The sequence below is a fragment of the Boleophthalmus pectinirostris genome, unplaced genomic scaffold (assembly GCF_026225935.1).
Source record: "Boleophthalmus pectinirostris isolate CB_2022bp ecotype Guang Dong unplaced genomic scaffold, ASM2622593v1 HiC_scaffold_16, whole genome shotgun sequence".
Taxonomy (NCBI): domain Eukaryota; kingdom Metazoa; phylum Chordata; class Actinopteri; order Gobiiformes; family Gobiidae; genus Boleophthalmus; species Boleophthalmus pectinirostris.
The window spans coordinates 30,143,266-30,162,587 of record NW_026571095.1 but is presented as its reverse complement, the minus strand read 5'-3'; the positions used below and the strand labels follow the sequence as shown (position 1 = coordinate 30,162,587).

At 41.6% G+C, this 19,322-nt stretch overlaps 2 protein-coding genes across 5 annotated transcripts in view; one reads left to right on the top strand and one right to left on the bottom strand.

Annotated features, from left to right (window-relative positions):
- Positions 1-10,520, top strand: part of agla (amylo-alpha-1, 6-glucosidase, 4-alpha-glucanotransferase a) — a 44,949-nt gene extending 34,429 nt beyond the window's left edge. For both annotated transcript variants that reach the window (XM_020919860.2, XM_055151598.1), the window contains 19 exons: positions 646-796; positions 873-997; positions 1,908-2,020; positions 2,868-3,002; positions 3,106-3,236; positions 3,623-3,759; positions 4,053-4,186; positions 4,939-5,114; positions 5,223-5,325; positions 5,433-5,556; positions 5,783-5,884; positions 6,640-6,751; positions 6,825-6,960; positions 7,043-7,155; positions 7,344-7,555; positions 7,985-8,082; positions 8,157-8,244; positions 8,351-8,478; positions 9,355-10,520. In XM_020919860.2, the coding sequence (XP_020775519.2) occupies positions 646-796; positions 873-997; positions 1,908-2,020; positions 2,868-3,002; positions 3,106-3,236; positions 3,623-3,759; positions 4,053-4,186; positions 4,939-5,114; positions 5,223-5,325; positions 5,433-5,556; positions 5,783-5,884; positions 6,640-6,751; positions 6,825-6,960; positions 7,043-7,155; positions 7,344-7,555; positions 7,985-8,082; positions 8,157-8,244; positions 8,351-8,478; positions 9,355-9,472 (2,436 nt within the window). In that variant the 3' untranslated portion in view covers positions 9,473-10,520. The remainder of the gene's footprint in view (positions 1-645; positions 797-872; positions 998-1,907; positions 2,021-2,867; positions 3,003-3,105; positions 3,237-3,622; positions 3,760-4,052; positions 4,187-4,938; positions 5,115-5,222; positions 5,326-5,432; positions 5,557-5,782; positions 5,885-6,639; positions 6,752-6,824; positions 6,961-7,042; positions 7,156-7,343; positions 7,556-7,984; positions 8,083-8,156; positions 8,245-8,350; positions 8,479-9,354) is intronic.
- Positions 10,521-12,146: 1,626 nt separating this feature from the next.
- On the bottom strand, positions 12,147-17,466 carry LOC110155704 (putative ferric-chelate reductase 1). 3 transcript variants are annotated; one of them, XM_055152082.1, is made up of 8 exons: positions 17,400-17,466; positions 17,282-17,319; positions 15,503-15,704; positions 13,935-14,009; positions 13,651-13,724; positions 13,471-13,568; positions 12,355-12,445; positions 12,147-12,277 (listed from the first exon to the last, which is right to left on the bottom strand). In XM_055152082.1, the coding sequence occupies exons 2-8, from the start codon at positions 17,285-17,287 to the stop codon at positions 12,221-12,223; spliced, it is 603 nt and encodes a 200-aa protein (XP_055008057.1). In that variant the 5' UTR covers positions 17,288-17,319; positions 17,400-17,466; the 3' UTR covers positions 12,147-12,220. The 3 variants fall into 3 exon arrangements, with proteins under 3 accessions (XP_055008057.1, XP_055008058.1, XP_055008059.1); XM_055152083.1 differs by lacking the exons at positions 17,282-17,319; positions 17,400-17,466 and adding an exon at positions 16,247-16,514; XM_055152084.1 differs by lacking the exon at positions 12,147-12,277 and having other exon boundaries at positions 12,408-12,445; positions 13,460-13,568.
- Between the last annotated feature and the right edge of the window lie 1,856 nt (positions 17,467-19,322).

Genomic DNA, 19,322 nt, shown 5'->3' with positions numbered 1-19,322 from the left:
GGATTCAAGCGAACCGAGACCACCTCTTTTTTGAGGTCTCGGTCCACTTGAGTTGGTCCGGGTCAGAGTCTGATTGACGCTTTCACATCAACGCAAACGAACCGAACTAACCACTTCTGGTTCGAATGGATCGTTTGGTGCGCACCAAATACTGTCGGCGTGAAAGCACCTAATACAGGTCAAGGCTCACTGATGAGCATCTTCAATCTATCCTGAGGATCTGCTTCCTCCTGCAAGCCAAATATCTCTCAGCTGTGCAAGATGAAGCGTAGCCAGGTTTCAACCAGCAAGGAGTAGGCAAAAGAAGAAGAGTAGACACATTAGTTTAAACTTACGTTCTGAATACATTTTCATGTTCTGAACTGTTATTAAAGATTAAGAAAGTGTGTTGCATGTTGTTCTTTCTCTCTCCTTTTTTCCCGTGCAACCGCTATTTATCAAATACTCAATGCGGCCCAGCCTCACTCAGACTTTCTCTAATGTGGCCCCCAGGTAATTTGAGTTTGAGACCCCTGCTCTACAGATTTGACCTGTAACTTTCTAGGCAAAGAAATGCTCCATTAAGACATTACAGTGCACTTGACTAAGTAAACTAGTGAACTGATAACCAGGCTGCTCCCTGCCTACTCTGTGTGACTGTCCCAGGTGTACGTGGACCAGGTGGACGCAGACATCGTGGCCATCACTCGTCACTGCCCCAGCACACACCAGTCTGTGGTGGCCGTGTGCAGGACCGCCTTCCATGACCCCAAAACCCACCACTACGACTCCAATGTGCCCCCCATGTTTATCCCAGGTGTGACCCTCTCTCTCTGCCTGCATGTGTATGTGTGTGACCAGTGGACACTGGAACTTGTGTGTGTTGTTTCCAGGTAAGATTGAGGAGGTGGTCCTGGAGGCTCGGACAGTGGAGAGGAAAGCTGATAACTTCGAGAAAGACGGCAAGTTCATCAACGGGCTGCCCCAGTACACTGTGGAGATTAAAGAACATATATCGGTAAAGCTGGTTCACACAGAGAGTCCCAAAGAGGGGGTCACGATTTCCTGGGGTGCGCGAGACTCTGAGCCGAGGATCGCCAGATGATTTCAACAGAACCCCTATTCTATTGCAGGGGATCCCAAAATAACCATCCGACCAACTCGAGTTGGGATCCCTCAGCAAAAGGAAATTGATATTAGTAATACTTTTAAGTGTCAAATCTAGGTTAATGTTGTTTTAGTTTAACAAATTATCTGGAGGACCTTTAACCATAGACTGTACACGAAGGGAGAGAATAGTCACGCCAGTGTTCGGCCAAATGAAGCCAATCGAGACAAGCTGTTATAGGGGCTATTCTGCAACCACGTTTTATATACGGTTATCTGAGTGCCTAACCAAAGCGAGGGTCCTGAATGTACGTCACACCAGCGCTGTGCAGTGAGGCTTGGTATGTGTCCATCAAACCTGTTGTTAACGCTAGCGGGACCATATCTCTTGAGAGAATACATTTATTAATCTGTATTAGACTTAGACAAACTTTATTGATCCACAAGGGAAATTACTTGGACACAGTAGCTCACACATCACAATATATTATAATAACAAAGAGAAAAAATATATGGTAATAATAAATTCAAAATAACTGGCAAAAATAACAACTGTCATGTTCATATCTTGATTTACAGACAAAATGGCTAAATAAAAACCACCCAGATCATATAGAGCGCTCAGAATGACACGCCTGACAGCAGCAGTTACAGAGACAGGAGCCACCATTTTTCAAGAGAAGTCTGTCTATATATACAGTCTATGCCCCCAACTCGTGGCCCCACTTTGGGAACCAATTTACACTGGTGTGGCCTGCAGGTGTCACTGTTAATAATATATTTGTGTGTGTGTGTGTGTGTGTGTGTGTGTGTGTGTGTAGCTGGAGCAGAGCACAGTGGTGAAGCACTCTGCAGTCACAGCTAAAGATCGCTCTGAGTTTGTCCAAGAGATCACGTTTGAGAAGCTCACCCCGGGCAGCGTCATCGCCTTCAGGTAACACTTGAATCTGACTTCAGCCTGGCTTATTCTGCCCTAAGCGTGGCCCTAAGTCAGCCTCATCTAAACTCTTCTTATGAGTTTGACTTTAAATATGACATTATGATGCTGATACTGTGTGACACTGACACTGCCAGTCAAAAGTCTGGACACACCTCATTCATTGTTTGTTTTTCTTTGTGTTTACCACTTCCCTCATCATCATATATGGTGCCAAGATACAGTAAATGGAATAATGTAGTAAAGAAAAAATAATAATAAAATAACTGAACAAAAAAAAACACAGACATGTTCCCTGTCCACAAAAGCATGAAGCTCTTACCTTCTGCATGTTTTTCCCAAACTAAATAGTCGAAGCTAAAACAGACAGAAGTATGTCTGTCAGCGTCTCCATGTTTGTTTTAGTTAGTTTGGGAGTTTTCCCTTTGGCTCCACCCAAACCTCAATGCTGCAATGTGATTGGTTTGCCCACCTAAATAAACTGACAGTGGACAAATATTGTGAAAATCCATCTTGCTGTGCAAGGTTAGTACCTTGTCTGGGTCAAAAGCAGTGATCAAGTTATTTTGAGTAGATTTTGTCTCTACTACATTCCTCAGGTGTTCATTTACAGTTTTGATGCCTTCAGTGAGAATCTACAATGTAAAGAGTTAAGAAATTCAGAAACAAAGTGTATGTGACTGGCAGAGATCATTGGAGAATAATTTTTGTTTTGAATGTGCTCAAACTTCAGCAACCGGTATTTCTATAACTCTAAGACTTTTGCCCTGCCCCTGAGTGTAGGAACTCCACTTTTATTATGAAATAATGAAACATATTTGTACTTTGTGTTTTGTTTTTCCAGGGTGAGTCTGGACCCCAAAGCCCAGCAGGTGGTGGGGGTGCTGAGGTATTACCTGTCCCAGTTCAGTCCTAAGTTCCGCAAAGGAAGTACAGCTGACGACAACCCCCCCGAGGTGCTCCAGAAGCCCCTCTCCCAGTCAGTGCACACTCACACAGCTCACATACACATGTGGCTAAATTGAGAGGCCAGTCCTGTCTAACATACGTGTGTCTGTTTGTGTGTTTTTGTGTGTATTAAGGCTCATGTCCAAGCTGTCCCTGGCTGACATGAACGTGCTGCTGTTCCGCTGTGATGCTGAGGAGCAGGAGGATGGAGGAGGCTGTTACAGTATTCCAGGCTGGGAGAGCCTCAAGTACGCCGGCCTGCAAGGTACTTCATATACTAGTCTGTCCGGACTACAAAGTACTTCACATACTAGTCTGTCAAGTGGAATAAAGACAGAGGGGAGAGCTGAGCAAAATCTAATCACGATCGGCCATATTTTAACTCAGTGCTTTTCTGTTTAAAGCAACAGTATGTCACTTTCTGGCCGTGGCACATCTGCATGATTTCATGGAAATGGAACGTTAAAACCATACTCCAGAACATTCCAGAACATGGAGATAGAAATGTCTAATGCCACACTGTGGAATATTATATCCAAAAGAACAACATTTCCATGGACACAAACAGGAGGACGCTCTCTTCCAAATAACGCAATTTTTAAGGCCACCAATGATTTTTAAGACCTTCTTTTCTTCTTTGTGTGCGCTTAGGTCTGGTGTCTGTGATGGCCAACATCCGTCCCAACAATGACCTGGGCCACCCTGTGTGTGCCAACCTCAGACAGGGAGACTGGCTCCTGGACTTCACCTCCAAACGCCTGATCTCCAAAGAAGGGCCCCTGGCACAGGTCACTCTCCTCCACACACATAGTAGTACAGACTATTCCTTATAATGATATAACTGCAAGTGGTCACACACGGTGAAGGGGATATGAAGCAGTTTTCTGTGGTGTATTATTCTGTTTCATTCTTCATAAAATCTACAACCCTACAAATGGTCTCATCACTGTTCATTTTCTTGAAATACCTTTATCACATATTTATACTCAAATTCTGACTAATGAACAAAGATGCTGTATGTTGAATATGTAACCCTTAATGAAAACGTAGATTAAAGTCTTAAACATGTGCTGTGTTGCAGGTGGGCGAGTGGCTGGCAGCCATGTTTAAATACCTGAAGCACATCCCTCGTTACCTCATCCCCTGTTACTTTGATGCCATCTTGGTCTCCACTTATACCACGGCTTTGGACTCCACCTACAAGCTCATGTCCAGGTGAGAGATTCTCGTGTCTGCTCTTTGTTTGTTTAGTTCACAGGTGTCAAACATACGGCCCGGGGACCAGATCCGGCCCTCCAAGACCTTTAATTTGGCCCTTGGCTGATTTTCTACTAAAATATTTTAATTATATTTTCTATTAAAATATTGGTAATTTTCTCCGTCGCTTAGCACAGCAGTGTCTCCAGCGTCTCTGTACGTGGCCCTTCCCACCAGTGCAGCACAAATGAAGACTTGTCTCTTTCCAAACGCTCTTAAAGGACGATAGTTTTGACTGTTGACCGTGACACCCTCATCAGAAAAATGTCCAACATGAGAAAAGCGGACGCCGAGTGCAGAATTTTCCAAGAAAAATTGACTTGTTCCTATTTAAATACAAGTTAAAGTTAAAACATTGTGTTGAAATGGATTTTTCTTAAAGTTTCAGGTTGTTCATAATATTATAATATTTTGTAAAAGAAAGAGTTCATCAATTAAAAAATATTTCTGTAATAGATTTGCGTTTCTCTGCACAAATATTTGAACTTAATGTTATTTTGGGGGTATATATGCCATGAGTTTTCTGATCCGGTCCCTTTGAGATCAAAGTAGATTGGATATGGCCCCCGGACCAAAATGAGTTTGACACCCCTGGTTTAGTTGTTTATTGTTTAGTGTTTATTGTCTGGCTTTGGCCCTGTACAGATGTGTTTGTTTGGTGATTTGTTGTGTATTTAATTGTTTACTGTTTGTTTTTTGTATGTGTGTAGTTTTGTCCAGAACGGCTCGAGCTTCGTGCGACACTTGGCTCTGGGCTCTGTGCAGATGTGCAATGTGGGCAGACTCCCCGCTCTGCCTCCGCTCTCAGACAAACTGGAGGGAGTGCCGTACCGCCTCAACCCCATCAGCGGAGAGAAGGAGCAGTGCTGTGTGTCAATGGCTGCAGGTAACACACCCACCTCTTATTATGGGTCAAATGCAGATAAATGTTTAAAGTCCTTGTTGTAGAAAGCTGACAGCCCTGGTGTGTCTGTGTGTCTGTGTGTGTGAGCAGGTCTCCCTCACTTCTCTGCTGGGATCTTCCGCTGCTGGGGCCGAGACACATTCATCGCTTTGAGAGGACTCATGCTACTCACAGGAAGACACCTGGAGGCCCGGTATGAGACACACACACACACAGACACACATTACACACTTCTAGTACACACACATGCATACACGTATATACACGGCCTTTACGTCTCGTTCTCTTCTTCCTCCTCAGTAACATCATCCTGGCGTTCGCGGGGACTCTTCGTCACGGGCTCATCCCAAACCTGCTGGGAGAGGGCCGAGGTGCTCGCTACAACTGCAGAGACGCCGTGTGGTGGTGGCTCCAGTGCATCCAGGTACTATACTGTGACTGTACACCCCAGAGGTGCATGAATCCTGCTCAGTGTTCCCATTTTTATCCGTCATCCAGGCAGCGAAATCCCCCAAAAAAAAGAGGTTGTAATCAGGTTGTCTGCTCATGGAGAAAAACCTGTCCAAAGCTCACAGACCCTTTGACCTGCTGTGACAAGTGTTTTCTCTGAGCTACATTGTACTGAAGTGTTTTTATGTTTGTCTTCACAGGATTATGCGAACCACGTCCCTCAGGGCCATGAGATCCTGCTCTGTCCCGTGTCTCGCATGTACCCCACTGATGACAGTCAGCCCCTCCCCCCAGGACAAGTGGTAAGTTCTCATCATACTCATACTGTGTAGTAGAATCAGGGGTGAAAGTAAGCCGCTACAGTCCAGTACTGCATACACCTAAAACATTTGGTGTCAGATTTGGCAGCTCGTTGTCTCCCTGCCTTACGCACAGAGCACAGAGCAGATGTACACACAGCTTTTCTTCTTCTGTCTTCTGTACAAGTGAGACTAAAGGAGGAAACTATCTTGGCAAACTTTACTACACAACTAAAAAGTTTAGTGCCAGTCCATGTTTTTGCGTATATTGATTTGCAAATTAGCGTTGTGCGTCTGTAATGAGTTGTCATGCACACAGAATCCTTATCCCCGTATAAGAGAGGGCTTGAGAACTAAGAGGGTGAAAACCTTATAGCCACTGACAGAATGTAGTCCTCATACTCCTCCTAAGCGTCTTTTGTTTTATCTCAGTGCTATTTCAAAGTCTCTAAGCTCCGCTCATCTGAGGCGGCGGCAGGTACGTAAGAGAACAGGTCCTTTTCTTGTAGAACAAAGAGAGCTCCTGCACTTTCTCACTCTTTTCATGTCATTTATTACTTTCAAAATTTGGGTCGACTGACCTTCATCAGGTACTAGTATTTGTTCTGATTTAAAAACACTGAAATAGTGTGCAGGAGCATTTTTTTTCTTTTTTCTTCTTTGTTTAACTTTTGCAATTAATGGGTTAAATATTTATTCCTGGCCCCACATAAAACATACAAACTTTTCCTGTAAGACTTTGAATGTTTTTTGCACAGGAACAGCCCCTGTATGATGTGATCCAGGAGGTTCTGCAGCGCCACCTGGAGGGCATCTCCTTCAGAGAGAGGAACGCAGGGCCCAAGATCGACATGCAGATGAGAGACGAGGGTATGCACTCATACACACGTTTTACCTGTTTACAATAGACATATGTGTAAGAATCATGTATGTGTGTGCTCAGGCTTCAACGTGGAGGTCAAAGTGGATCCAAAAACAGGCTTTGTCTCTGGAGGGAACCGTTTTAACTGCGGCACGTGGATGGACAAAATGGGAGAGAGTGAGAGGGCCAGGAACAAAGGCATGCCCGCTACTCCCAGGTGTGTGGAGACTGTTCTAGACCTGATTCTGTTTGCTCTTTAGAGGCACACATGTGTAGCACTGTCATACTGTCCCGCACAGAGATGGTGCAGCTGTGGAGATCGTGGGTCTGAGCAAGTCTGCTGTGCGCTGGGTGGTGGACCTGCACTCTAAAGGACTGTTCCCTTACGACGGAGTCACAATCCAAAACAATGGTACGTCTGAATGCCTTTGTTCTATTATAGGAAATATTAGGAAACATCAGGTTTCAATATTGTGATTTAAAATGTCCAAAACCTAAAATAGTGATCTGTGTGTGTCATACTCTAACTCTATAGCAGACAAAATTACTTACAAATTAAATTACTAAAGAACTACACAGTGATACTAATGTTGTGTCCAGGCACAGAGTCCTTCGTGTCCTACGCCCAGTGGAACCAGCAGATCCAGGCCTCCTTTGAGACTCACTTCTGGGTGTCCGAGGACCTCCACGACCCCAACGAGAAGCACCCTGAGCTGGTGCACAAGAGGGGCATCTACAAGGACAGCCACGGAGCCTCCAGCCCCTGGTGCGACTACCAACTCCGGCCCAACTTCACCATCGCCATGGTGGTGGTGCGTGCAGCCTCTTATACTTCTGTCTGTCACATCTGTGTACATGTGTTTTATACCACTGATCTGTGGAAATATAAGATCTGTTGATACTTTGCAGTGATGTCATGCTGAGGGGGATCTGCATGTATGTGTATGATGCAGTTACCAAAGTGTCAATGTAAACATTAGCAAACACAACTTGATAGGTTTTAAGGAAAAAAAAAATTTAAACAGCTCATTTTCAGAAGCATAGTCACAGCATAGGTCCTAAACTGGACCATGAACGCTTCTGTGATCAATACAAGCGTTCATGGTCCTGTTAAGGAACTGTATCAATACTTCTGCGTCTGGTATTACTAACTGGACAGTTTTCTATCTGTCAGACTACATTCTGTATTTATCATTGTTGTACCCGGATTAATACTACATTTGTCTGTGTGTGTGTGTTAGGCTCCAGAGCTGTTCACTGTGGATCATGCCTGGAGCGCTTTGGAAATGGCCGAGAAGAAGCTGCTGGGGCCTCTGGGCATGAAGACCCTGGACCCAGAGTAAGTTCTGCTCTGAGAACATGAGGCTCATGTCTGTGTTTGTGCAGATGTTAAACTGACCTGTGCTGTTGCAGTGACATGGTTTACTGTGGCATCTATGACAACTCTCTGGACAATGACAACTACAACCTGGCCAAGGGATTCAACTACCACCAGGGACCTGTAAGTCTGTAAGCCCTCTGCTGGGTGTGAGGGGTACTGCATCTGAAAAAATACCCAGCATACTAAAGATACAAATAATGCTTGAGTCTAATACATGTGTGTGTAGGAGTGGCTGTGGCCTGTGGGATACTTCCTCCGAGCCAAACTCTACTTTGCAAAGAAGAAGGAAGAAGAGAGAGACAGTGTGACTCTGGTGAAGAACGTGCTGTCCAGACACTACACTCACCTGGAGAGGTAGAGCTCCTTCAGCTTTAGTCTGTGTCACTAAGTATTAAGGTGGACAGTGAGGTGGACAATGAGGTGGACAAGCATCTAAACTGAGCTATTGGAGTTTGCGTCTCCCACATCCAGACATGTCCCATAGTTAAGGCCTTTATTCTGTTTGCTTTTCATTCAAAGCAAAATAGGACACTCCATTTTTTTTTTATACTAGGAATAGATCATACTAATCACCTTGAAGACTGTATTTCACTGATGCAATAACCATAACGTACTTAAAGTGCACAATAGTTTATAGCAGGGGGTTTCAAACTATGGCCCAGGGGCTAAATGCGGCTCTTAGAGCTGAATTGCCCCAGATGGTCAGTGGTAGTACTTTTTCCTGTAAATTTAAATGCTTATATACAATCAAAACAGTGTATTGTAATACAACTCACTGTAGTGAGTCATTGGATTAAAAAGAGATCTGTGGCCCTCAAACAACTCATTTCACACAATCCAGCCCCTTACTTGTTTGTGTCCACTGAACAGCACTTGCTGCAAATCTCATGACACATTGTTAAAAACTGAGCTCAAAAAGCTGAGCTCAAAAAAGCAAAAAGTTTCCAACACTGTTTTGTGTGAGCCAGGTAGCTTCAAGAGCAGCCAACCACTCGTGAGAGAGATACTAAGGAACAGACTCAATACTCTAAACCGATTATGATACCACAACCATAATTAAACTATTTTTCTACTCTGAGCGCACTCACTCTGGCCCAATGGAAAGACGCCAAAGCGTGAATCACTCCTAAATCACAGTACATGTGTCCAGAATGAGTGCAGAAAGACGATTGTTAATAAATATGATGTTTCCTAATTCCTTCTCCTGACCAGCTCTCCCTCTCTCCTCAGGTCTCCATGGAAAGGTCTCCCTGAGCTGACCAATGAGAATGGTCAGTACTGTCCGTTCAGCTGTGAGACTCAGGCCTGGTCCCTGGCCACTGTGCTGGAGGTGCTCTATGACCTTTAAACTCATTGTAACAACATGAACCCTGAGAGATAAACAGTGTAGTACTAACCCACATCACTGCATCACACATGTGCAATACAGAGGCCAGACTGTCCTGAGCGCACGCTCACAGGACTTTCCGGCTTTTAGCATTTCAGCTGTCTACTTTTGTCATTGTGCAATCATCTTTTACTTGTTACATCATTGCAATATGAGGGGATTTGAATGAACATTTTAAGACTTATTAAAGTGGGACTAAACAACTAAACTCCGCCCACATCCACATTTCAGACAGAGCTGCTAAACTGGGCAGTACCTGGAGGACTGAAGGGGGAGTGAGGGGGGAGGAGGGGTTTCTGATTACAAGCACCTGGATGTAAACAGGACAGTCTTGCTTGATGTCACCAACTACTGGAAACTGCAGTTTTTTAGATGTTTTTAACCAGAGTTTTTGCACCAAATTTGCCCCAAAATGAGTAGGAACAGTAGATAAAGCTTTTAAAATATACACCATTTATTAGGGCAACTGTACTGTACATTGCAATATCACAGCAGCAGAAAAGCAGAAAGGACTAAGTGGGCATGGCTTTAAATGAGTAAAGTTTTAGTAATTTTTTTTCTCATTGATTACTGTTTTGTAATCGGACACGTCTGAGCCTCTAGAGATAAACTGCTGTTAGAATAAACCTGTTTAACATGTGACTTTAGTCGTTCATGAAACCGCTGAATGTCATTTGACTATAGATGGAAATGCACTTTATAAATATGGGAAAATACATGAACTATAGCAAAAGTAGGAATCGTAACAAAAGGCAAAGATGACTCATGATAATCTAATATGCGATGGAGAGGTGTTGATAACCCTGTGACCTTTGACCCTTTGTAGTGTTTTTAGTGTAGAGTCTTCCACTCTCTCATTGCCTTATGCTCAGACTACTGTTACCATGCACCTGAGACACTGGACAGACCAGAATGCATCCATGTGATCCACTGCTGCTGTATCAATGTTTAGTGTGGACTTTGTTGTAATTCTAAATGTCACATATTAAAGAACTGGTGCATATCTGTGTATGTGCAGTCTGTCATTTGATTCACTTGGAAATGTTTCATAAAAAGAAGAATACATTGGATTTATTTAGCACCTTTCAAGACGTCGAGAGCTCTTTACAGTTCCATGCATTATTCATTCAGTGGTGGGCTGCCGATCTTTACAGCAAATAACCGACTTTATATCATATTTAAAATGCAAAACTTTTTTCCATATTCTCCTTTGAATGAGATCCCTGTTTAACTGGAAGTGCCACCACAAAAAAACTGTGGTTTGGGAGCATTTAGAGACAAAAATAGGCAGGGATTGGTGTGGATTGTAGCCAAAGCTGCCCTGAGGCACACTGAGGGAAGTGAGGTTTTCAGTCTGCGCCATCACCTGACCACCACTAACTCACTCAGAACACATTCATATTAGGCAAGAGGAGGCAACATTTTGGTTAATTAAATGGCTATTACCATTGTAAATGTATAATTTTGATGCCTAACTATGTGCAGTACTAAATGGTTTAAGTTTTATAAGTATCTAACTGTACCTCATCTAAGGCCGTGGCTCTTTTAAATACTCAATTTCTTGAGACCACTAAAGTGAGTAGCTCTCTGGTGTTTTCATTTTGTAAAGGTAGCTCACTGGAGGAAAAAGGTTGGAGACCCGTGCACTAGAGCCCCTGCTGCCCCACTGTGGCACCTCGTATTCCCAGTGGTCTCATGACTCCCATACAATTTTAATTTTAGGGAATAACATTTATAATATGAATAAAACAAGCCCATTAAATCCATTATTGTGATAGTACATTAAAGCTGCAGTATGTAACTTTCTTTAGTGGTGTGTCACCTGCATGATTGCGTGGAAATGGAAAGTTAAAAATGTACTCTACTGTCCATGGAGATGGGTAAGTTTTATAGTCAGGCTGGCGCCACCTAGTGCCTCCGCTCAATTTAATTTCTCTCCAGCGACAAGGTCAGGAATCAGAATACACTAAACGGTTTGCAAAAACCCAAGAGTGTGAGTTCGGGCACCAGCCAATCAGTGAAAAGCCATACATTCTGTGTTAGCAACAATTACTGAGATCGAGGATTTAAAGCTGGGACAAAGAGTTGTGTTTGGTGGATTTTATCAAGGGGAAAGACGTTACTACACTTCTTCCTCCAAGAAAAGCTTAATTTACCAGTTAGCCCCGTTAGCACCGCATTACATATGTCACAACCAAATAGCAGCGATTGGTTAAATGAAAAAGTACCCGCTTACCATTGAGCGAACGAATCCTAACGTCAGACGGTTTCTATGAAGTGAAACCTGCTGGTGAATCAGGCTATAAGTTTTATGCCATATTGTGAAATATTATGGCCAAAGGAATATTTCCATTGAGACGAGTTACATACTGTGACTAAATGATCTGTTTTTTTAGTAATAAAATCTAAAATTATTATTTTTAAATCTACAAGGTTCATTTTTATTCACCCTTTAAATGCTATACATTTTGGCTACATGGTCATTTCACTAACTCAATTACAAAGTTAAATATTACATCAGTTTGCAGACAGATCAAGCCGTCAAAGTTGCATACATTTAGCTCAGATGATCTTTAAAAGTCCTTTATTCCAACACAAAGACACATTTACGGTACATGTGCAGATGAGTGGACAGACAGAGGTTTGACAGTGAAGTGAAGTGATTCTGGAGTTGTTCCTGTGGAGGGTGGAGCTGCTGGTTCTTCTGTGTCAGGAGTGAACGAGCAGAGACACAGAGCAGAAGAGGAGCACGGACCATGACACCACCTGGACACAACACACACGTCGATGGTTCTGTATAGACTCGTTTGCTTCATGGGTGTGTGTCAGTGTGCAGTACTCACAGCAGGTGGCGCTCCAGGACTTCTCTCCAGTTTGACAGAGGGACTGGTCACGTTTAACCAGAACTTACTGTAACTCTTCACCACTGTGGCCCTGCTCCAGACACACACAATCAGGACTTCCTAGGCTTGTGCATGTCAATGGTCATAGTTTTCCTGCCACTAAAAACAGTCTTACCCACTCCACAAAACACCCAAAGGAAATCTATTATTACACCAGACTGTTGATGTAAATGTCTGTGTTGATAGAATAATGTTTGAAATAAAAGTAACCTTGCATTGCATGAATCATCGCATGTTGAGGGACTATTTTCTCACATATCAGTCCGCCGCTGCAGAGCTTTCTATCAGGAAGTACAACTCACTGCTGCTGCTCAGACAAAAATCTTCAAATGCAAGGTTGATTTTACTTCTAAAATTATTCTATCGACACAGACATTTACAGTCTGTTGTAATAATAGATTTGCTTCGGGTGTTTTGTGGAGTGGGTAAGACTGTTTTTAGTGGCAGGATAACTATGGCCACTGACATGAACTAGCCTAGCACCAGCGACCTCTGCAAATATAAGGACTGGATGGAATATTTAAAAAAGTGTCTCCACACGTCGCAACACTCTGGCTCACGAGGAATTGAGGTCCTATGTCCAAAATTCCAGGCTGTCCCTTTAACCCTTTCCACTCACCTTAAGGTTTCGTATTATAGTTTTTTTAACATTCCAGATACTGTCAGTGCATTTATTGTTGTCTCTTCTAAACAAAAGTCGCATACATTCAGAAATAATAATAATAGTCTAATGAGAACTTAACAGAACGCTGTAGTTGTGTGAAAGAGATACTAAAATTCCATGACTTTTCCAAAACTTTCATTGAATTTACAAATTTCCATGACTTTTCCAGGATTTCTATGACCGTGAAAACCCTGTTGGATATAAGGTGGGTTTGAATAGGGTTCAGGAGAGATCGCTAAATTACTCAAACATGAATGGATGACATCTAAAACCTCTTCAGGCGTGTTTTTTGATGAGGGAACAATGTTTTAACACAGAAGAAAGCTTAAAAAAGTGGGCGGAGATAGGGGGTAGGTGGAAAAAATACACTTACTGACCCACCCCTTGTTTACCTAAAGTGCACGTCTCCACATTTCTCATTGTTTGGTGCCTCCCACGTCAGCACCACTTTGGTTCTTTTGGTATTATTGGCCTGACTGACGGCTGAGTTCTGTTACAAAGAGAATGGTTTTATTATCAGTTTTCACACGTGTATGCAGCGTATGAGTCGAGCTGGTGTATTAGTCACTTACCATTTTACTGTTGCATGTGAGAGAAGTAAACATGTTATTGTTGATGACCTTGAACTTTCCAACGGGCCAAAGCTCTGACACAGAACAACACAGAGTCACTTCACTGTCAAGAATTGTAATTAAAGAAACTGTATGTAAGATTTTGAGTTTAAATTCCATAAACATGACCTAACTGTGTCCCCAAACTTGTACAAATCAAACATGGCTTTTACTGATAAAAATTGTAATGCTGATTTATTTATTGGATGTGGTACGCGGGGGTTTATTTCAGTGAAATGTTTTACCTGGGCTGCTGCTGCTCCGAGCCTGAAGAAAGAAGCCCTCAAAGTAAAGTGTGGCGTCCTGGACCTCCAGAGTCACTGACAACACAATGTGAGCACTTTCATTCTCAAAGACAAATACAAGAAAACATGAACAAATCACTCCCAAAATGAAAGAAAATCATGTAATGAACTCTTTAAGGGATGGTGTCAAATTTTGGAGTTTGATTTTACTAGTTTTCTGAGATACAGAACACACACTTCTTCAATACTTTATGAAGATGTGAGTGTGGTCCCTGGTGAGTCTCCCTATTTTCAAATGGCCATGATTGACAGATTAGGCCGATCAGGGACATGCCTGGTCTGTCTCTATCAAAAAAATAAAGGAAAAAAATACCACAGGGGACTGAAAAAGTTGTCACATTGATGTGGAGTCAATGAACAAGCTAGTGTAATCAAGACCGCACTAATCGAGAACAAGTCCAGTCCAAGACCACAGGGTCCCAAGAATGAGATAAGACTAAGACCTCTGAGAGTCGAGACCGACACAAAACCGAGACTTTTAAAGGTCGAGACCAAGATAAGACCGAGACCACGGCCCATCGAGACCAAATCGAGACAATTTTTATCATTTCATATCATATCATGTATTTTTATTTTACTGTTATTCTGGCACATATTTATCAATATTTTTATAAATGTATCTCCATTTGATCTGGTTAATGTTCATCTAGTCCTAAAACAAGCCAAGCAAACTGTACTGCACTGAAACACTCTCCCTTTTTGGACCCTCACCCACAGTTTGAGAACCCCATCTTTAATCCCACTTCCACTTTACAGAAAACAACTTCAAAGTTTATCAAGTGTTTTTTTTTTTTCAAGTTCATAACATTTACAGTTGCATTATCTTACTGATTTTGCAGTGATATTTAGCAACCTCTGCACATTTACTGAAATATGATTGCACTCGTCGAATGTCAGACCTCGAGTCCGAGACAAGACCGAGATCAACTGCCATCAAGACCGGGACAAGACTGAGTACAAATGCACTCAATTTCGAGACGAGACCAAGACCGTAAAAAGGCCGGTCTCGAGACTAAGACTGGTGTCGAGTACTACGAATCTAGAGCAAGGCAGTAACCTCTGTTCATCCGAGGGGAGAAAATTTTGATTTAATTTTAAATGATAGTGACTAATTTGTTTCACATGAGTCACTGAAATAAACAAATCACAGAGGCAGAGGGTGTGAGGACCAGACTGATATCAATAACAATACAACTGTACAAATATTATGAAAAATGTTTTGAGCTTTGAGTGCGTTGAAGGTGGAAAAGCGCTATATAAAATGTGACCAAAAAAACGGAAAGAAAATCTGAACATTACAAAGCTACCAGCACGTGTTTTAAAGGTCAGTTTTCAGTCATTTTCACCTACATTTTGAACATATTTGAACTGTACTGGAGTTTCTTGCTATTTCTGCTGCTTATTCATTTGTTTATTTTAGTTATTATAATATGCTGTGAGCTACAAATACTGTCCCTTGTAGACCAATAAAGTGTGAGGTTTCATGTGTCAGGTGTAGTAGAGCTGACCTGTAATGCTGTCCCCTGGCCTGTAGGTGTCAGCAGAGGCAGACAGGGTGTAGGGGGGGCTGCTGGAGTTGGCGGTGTAGGGCAGGTGCACGGGGATCATGCTTTCACAGGAGATGGACACGGAGCCGTTTGGGTAACACAGAGAGGAATCGAACCAGCAAACGCACACCAGCACAGCCACAGACCAGACCCACACTCGCATCTGCAGACGGGATACAGATAAAAACATAACAGTCACTGAAATTGACGCTATTTTCTCAGATTTTCATTTTATGGGAGACTTACTTAGCAGTCTTTACAATATCTGCATATAACTTCTTATATTACACTCTTTTCTGATGTTATAATGTTAAACCCACAAATCCTGCATATTTAGGCTGAAAAAAACACTGTGCTCCACTGTGTTTTTAAACTCACTACAATTATTTGGAAAATTTCAGCCCTGGACCTGTCTAGTGCCTCCGCTCAATTTCATTTCTCTCCAGCAACTAGGTCAGGAATCCGAATACACTAGACGGTTTGCAAGAATCCCGGAAGTTGTAGACAGCGCACCGGCAAATCAGCGAAGAACTGTGAAGCCATGACGTCAAATTCAATCTGACGAAGCAGATTATATTCTTTGAAAACCACCACACTTTCTTTACACAACAGAAAAGCTGAATGGTCCTTACACTGAACAAAAAGTAATCGGTCATCCACTGTTCTTTGAAAACTCTTCAACTTTTCGTACTTTTCTGTCCTTACCTGCACTACAGAACTCTGCTCGTGTGTGTCGACTGTCACTGTTTGATCTCGAGCTTCTGAGGTGATGAAAATTCGGTGGCAAATGTAAATACGTCATATAAAAATTCAAATATAACTATAAATACTTCATATAAATATCATTTTTAAATTGAAAAAAATCAACAAAATACGAGATGCAGACGTGTTATTATTTGCCAAAAAGTAATAAAAAAGGGTTACTCAAACATGTGAATTAAACAAAACACAACTCCAGGTCTGTTTTTGAGGATTTAACAACATTATAACAAGGCTAAAAGCTCACAAGAGTCAATTTTGTGTAATACAGGACCTTTAAACTTTTAAGACCAACAGCATGATGTAATCCAGGAGTCTCCAAACTGTAGCTCAGTACTTCTCCACCCCATTCCAAGTAGCTCGCCAGGGGATTTCTGAATTATATGTATTGTCTTGAATACTTTATGCACTAATACAATGATAATGGTTTATGTTTTATAGGTATCTAACTTAGGGTGATCACATTTTCAAAATAAAAAACTGAGACACCCTCGGTTTGTGGTGGTTGGTAATAATAAAATTGTGAATTGAGTGCGTAAATTAAGGAAAACTTTTCTGCACTCGGCCCATTCATGACTAACATGGGTCTGTATAGTCAAATTTTCTTTGTGTTTTGGTCATTTTTCAGCAGCTTTTCTGTATTTCGCTTAAACAAATGACAATTAATGCCTTTCTTTACTGTTAGCAGGGATCAAACTGGTCAAAAATATGGAAATCTGTGACATTTCTTGTATAAAACTGGGACAAATGAGTGGTTTTGGATAAATCTGCTGGGACGGGGGACACAGGGCTCAAAACTGGGACTGCTCCGGGTAAATCTAATCCTAATCTAACTGTACGTCATCTAAGGTTTGCTGTGGCTCTTTTATATACTAAATTTCTTCACTAAAACTAGTATCTCTCTGGTATTTTTGTTGTTGTTGGAGGAAAAAGGTTGGAGACCCCTGATGTAGTCTAATATAAAAACTAAAATAGACTCACCCCCATTTGTTGACTGGCCCCAGATGCTCAGTTCACCCCTTTAACAAAACAAAACAAAAAACACACAGAATTAAAATTTCGCCAACATTTTAAAACGACAAAATCTGCAAAATCTCACCTTATTTGGAATGGAAAGGCCCAGTGAGCAGCTTTGACAGATCTCAAACTAATTGGGTATTTCCGAGTAATTGAAATGACATCAAAATGTACAAAGATAGAAGTGTAGCGGGAGGCTGGCAGCGTTTGGACTGAGAAAGATAAAATGGGTTGTGTCGGGTGAATAGAACTTCTGGGTGGTGTGCGTGATCGTGTTTCGCAAAATGGTCCAGTGGGATTTTTCTGCTGTGGTTAGAACAATAGTGCACAGTAAGTGGAATTGGTCACTAATCACTGGTTCTGACAGGAGTTTAAATGGCGGTAAAAACATGTTATACAAGGAGAGGTGAAATAAGCAGCTTCTCAGATTCACCTGTGGTTAAAAGATTAGGAATAACAACAGTGTTCATGTTTTACAATAAAAATAAACACTATTAACCCTCCTACAACCCTAGGTACATTTTTGTACATCGCAGCTTTTCTTTTTAGCATAACTTTGTTGTTATTGCACCAAATGGCACAGAAATTGGCCAGTTTGTGTTTCTTGTGATGTATTTTTAATCTCTGTGTTTTTTTCCAAGATCACATTAATTGAATTTTCTATAATCACAATACTCACACCATAACTTTGCCAGTGTTTACTTTTTGATTTATTTTTCATTCTTTGGTGTTGAAAACCCTTCACATTGTTTTGGTTGTAGTCTTTTTGAATTGTTTAATATTTTTCTTTTTACTGTGTATCTTCCATTGCAAGAGTATATCAACAGAAAGACATTTGTACATATTAGTCCACACTGAAGGCCAGAGACATAGATATTTGATGTGAAAATGGTCTGGGTATGTTCTAGGAGTCCCAAGCCTCTGACAACTCCAACACAAACAAATAAAAATTTGTTGGAAAATATAGAAAAAAAAAAGAAAAAAAAAAAATCATGCAAAAAATGTAAGACTTCAGCTGTAAAAAATTTCATTTCAGAGGTTAAAATTTCAAAATATTATATAATATTTGGTATGTATGACTAGGGCAGAAGTAAATGAAGACACTGATATAAAAAAGTTGGACAAAAATGTTTTACTACATAAAAATATTGTGATCTTCTTTTTCAATGTACATTTTTGTCACAGAGGACCACAGGTGTAACTATTTTAAAGGGGTGCACGAGGGTTAAAGAAGACAGTGTTCTTGTGTCTGTTATATACTAGTAGTTATAATCTGACACCTGTGGATCATTAGTCTATCATTTGGATATTTCAAATCGCAATATTCATCTAAAATTATTTAATAAAAGAAACAAGGTACGAGTTAGAAAACTGTGGTGTCCAGTGGAAGCTGACGTCGCCGTAAATGTCATCACAACAAAGTGCCATGAAGCTGTCAGCTCCTCCTATGGACAGCTGTAGATCACACTAAGAAATAGATTTTTTAATAATTTGTACCAAAATGATTACACGACGCTGCTGAATCCTACATGTATCACTGATTTAGAAAATAAATTTGGAGAACGTAGTTAGTGCAGAGCAGCGGGCGTGTGAAAACGGGGATTGATCGACATATGGCGTCTTGAAAATAAACAATTAATGATGACTCAAACACGCATGAATCACTCAAATACAACTTCGAGAACATAAATGAGCAGGAAACTACCATACCATCTTGTCAAAGCTTGATCTCGTCACATTTCAGAAGCTCAGCAGGGCCGGGCCTGGTTAGTACTTGGATAGGAGACCGCTGGGAAAATCATGTACCACAGGGGGCGCCAGTCACAAAAACTGTCAGTGTACTTAAGCAAAACACTTCACCCACATTGCATAGTATGAAAGTGGTGTGTGCGTGAGTGATGGTGGTGTTTGGAAGGCCAAGTCTTGCTTCCGTCAGTCTTCCCCAGGGCAGCTGCGGCTACAATAGTAGTTTATCATCACCAAGTGTGGAGAATGAACAGTAAAA

Excerpts from the sequence above, each read along its gene's own strand:
- LOC110155704 (XM_055152082.1), bottom strand. Across the intron at positions 14,010-15,502 it reads GCCAGGGGACAGCATTACAG|TGACTCTGGAGGTCCAGGAC; the intron begins GTCAGCTCTACT and ends TTGTGTTGTCAG. Across the intron at positions 13,725-13,934 it reads TCGGAGCAGCAGCAGCCCAG|AGCTTTGGCCCGTTGGAAAG; the intron begins GTAAAACATTTC and ends GTTCTGTGTCAG.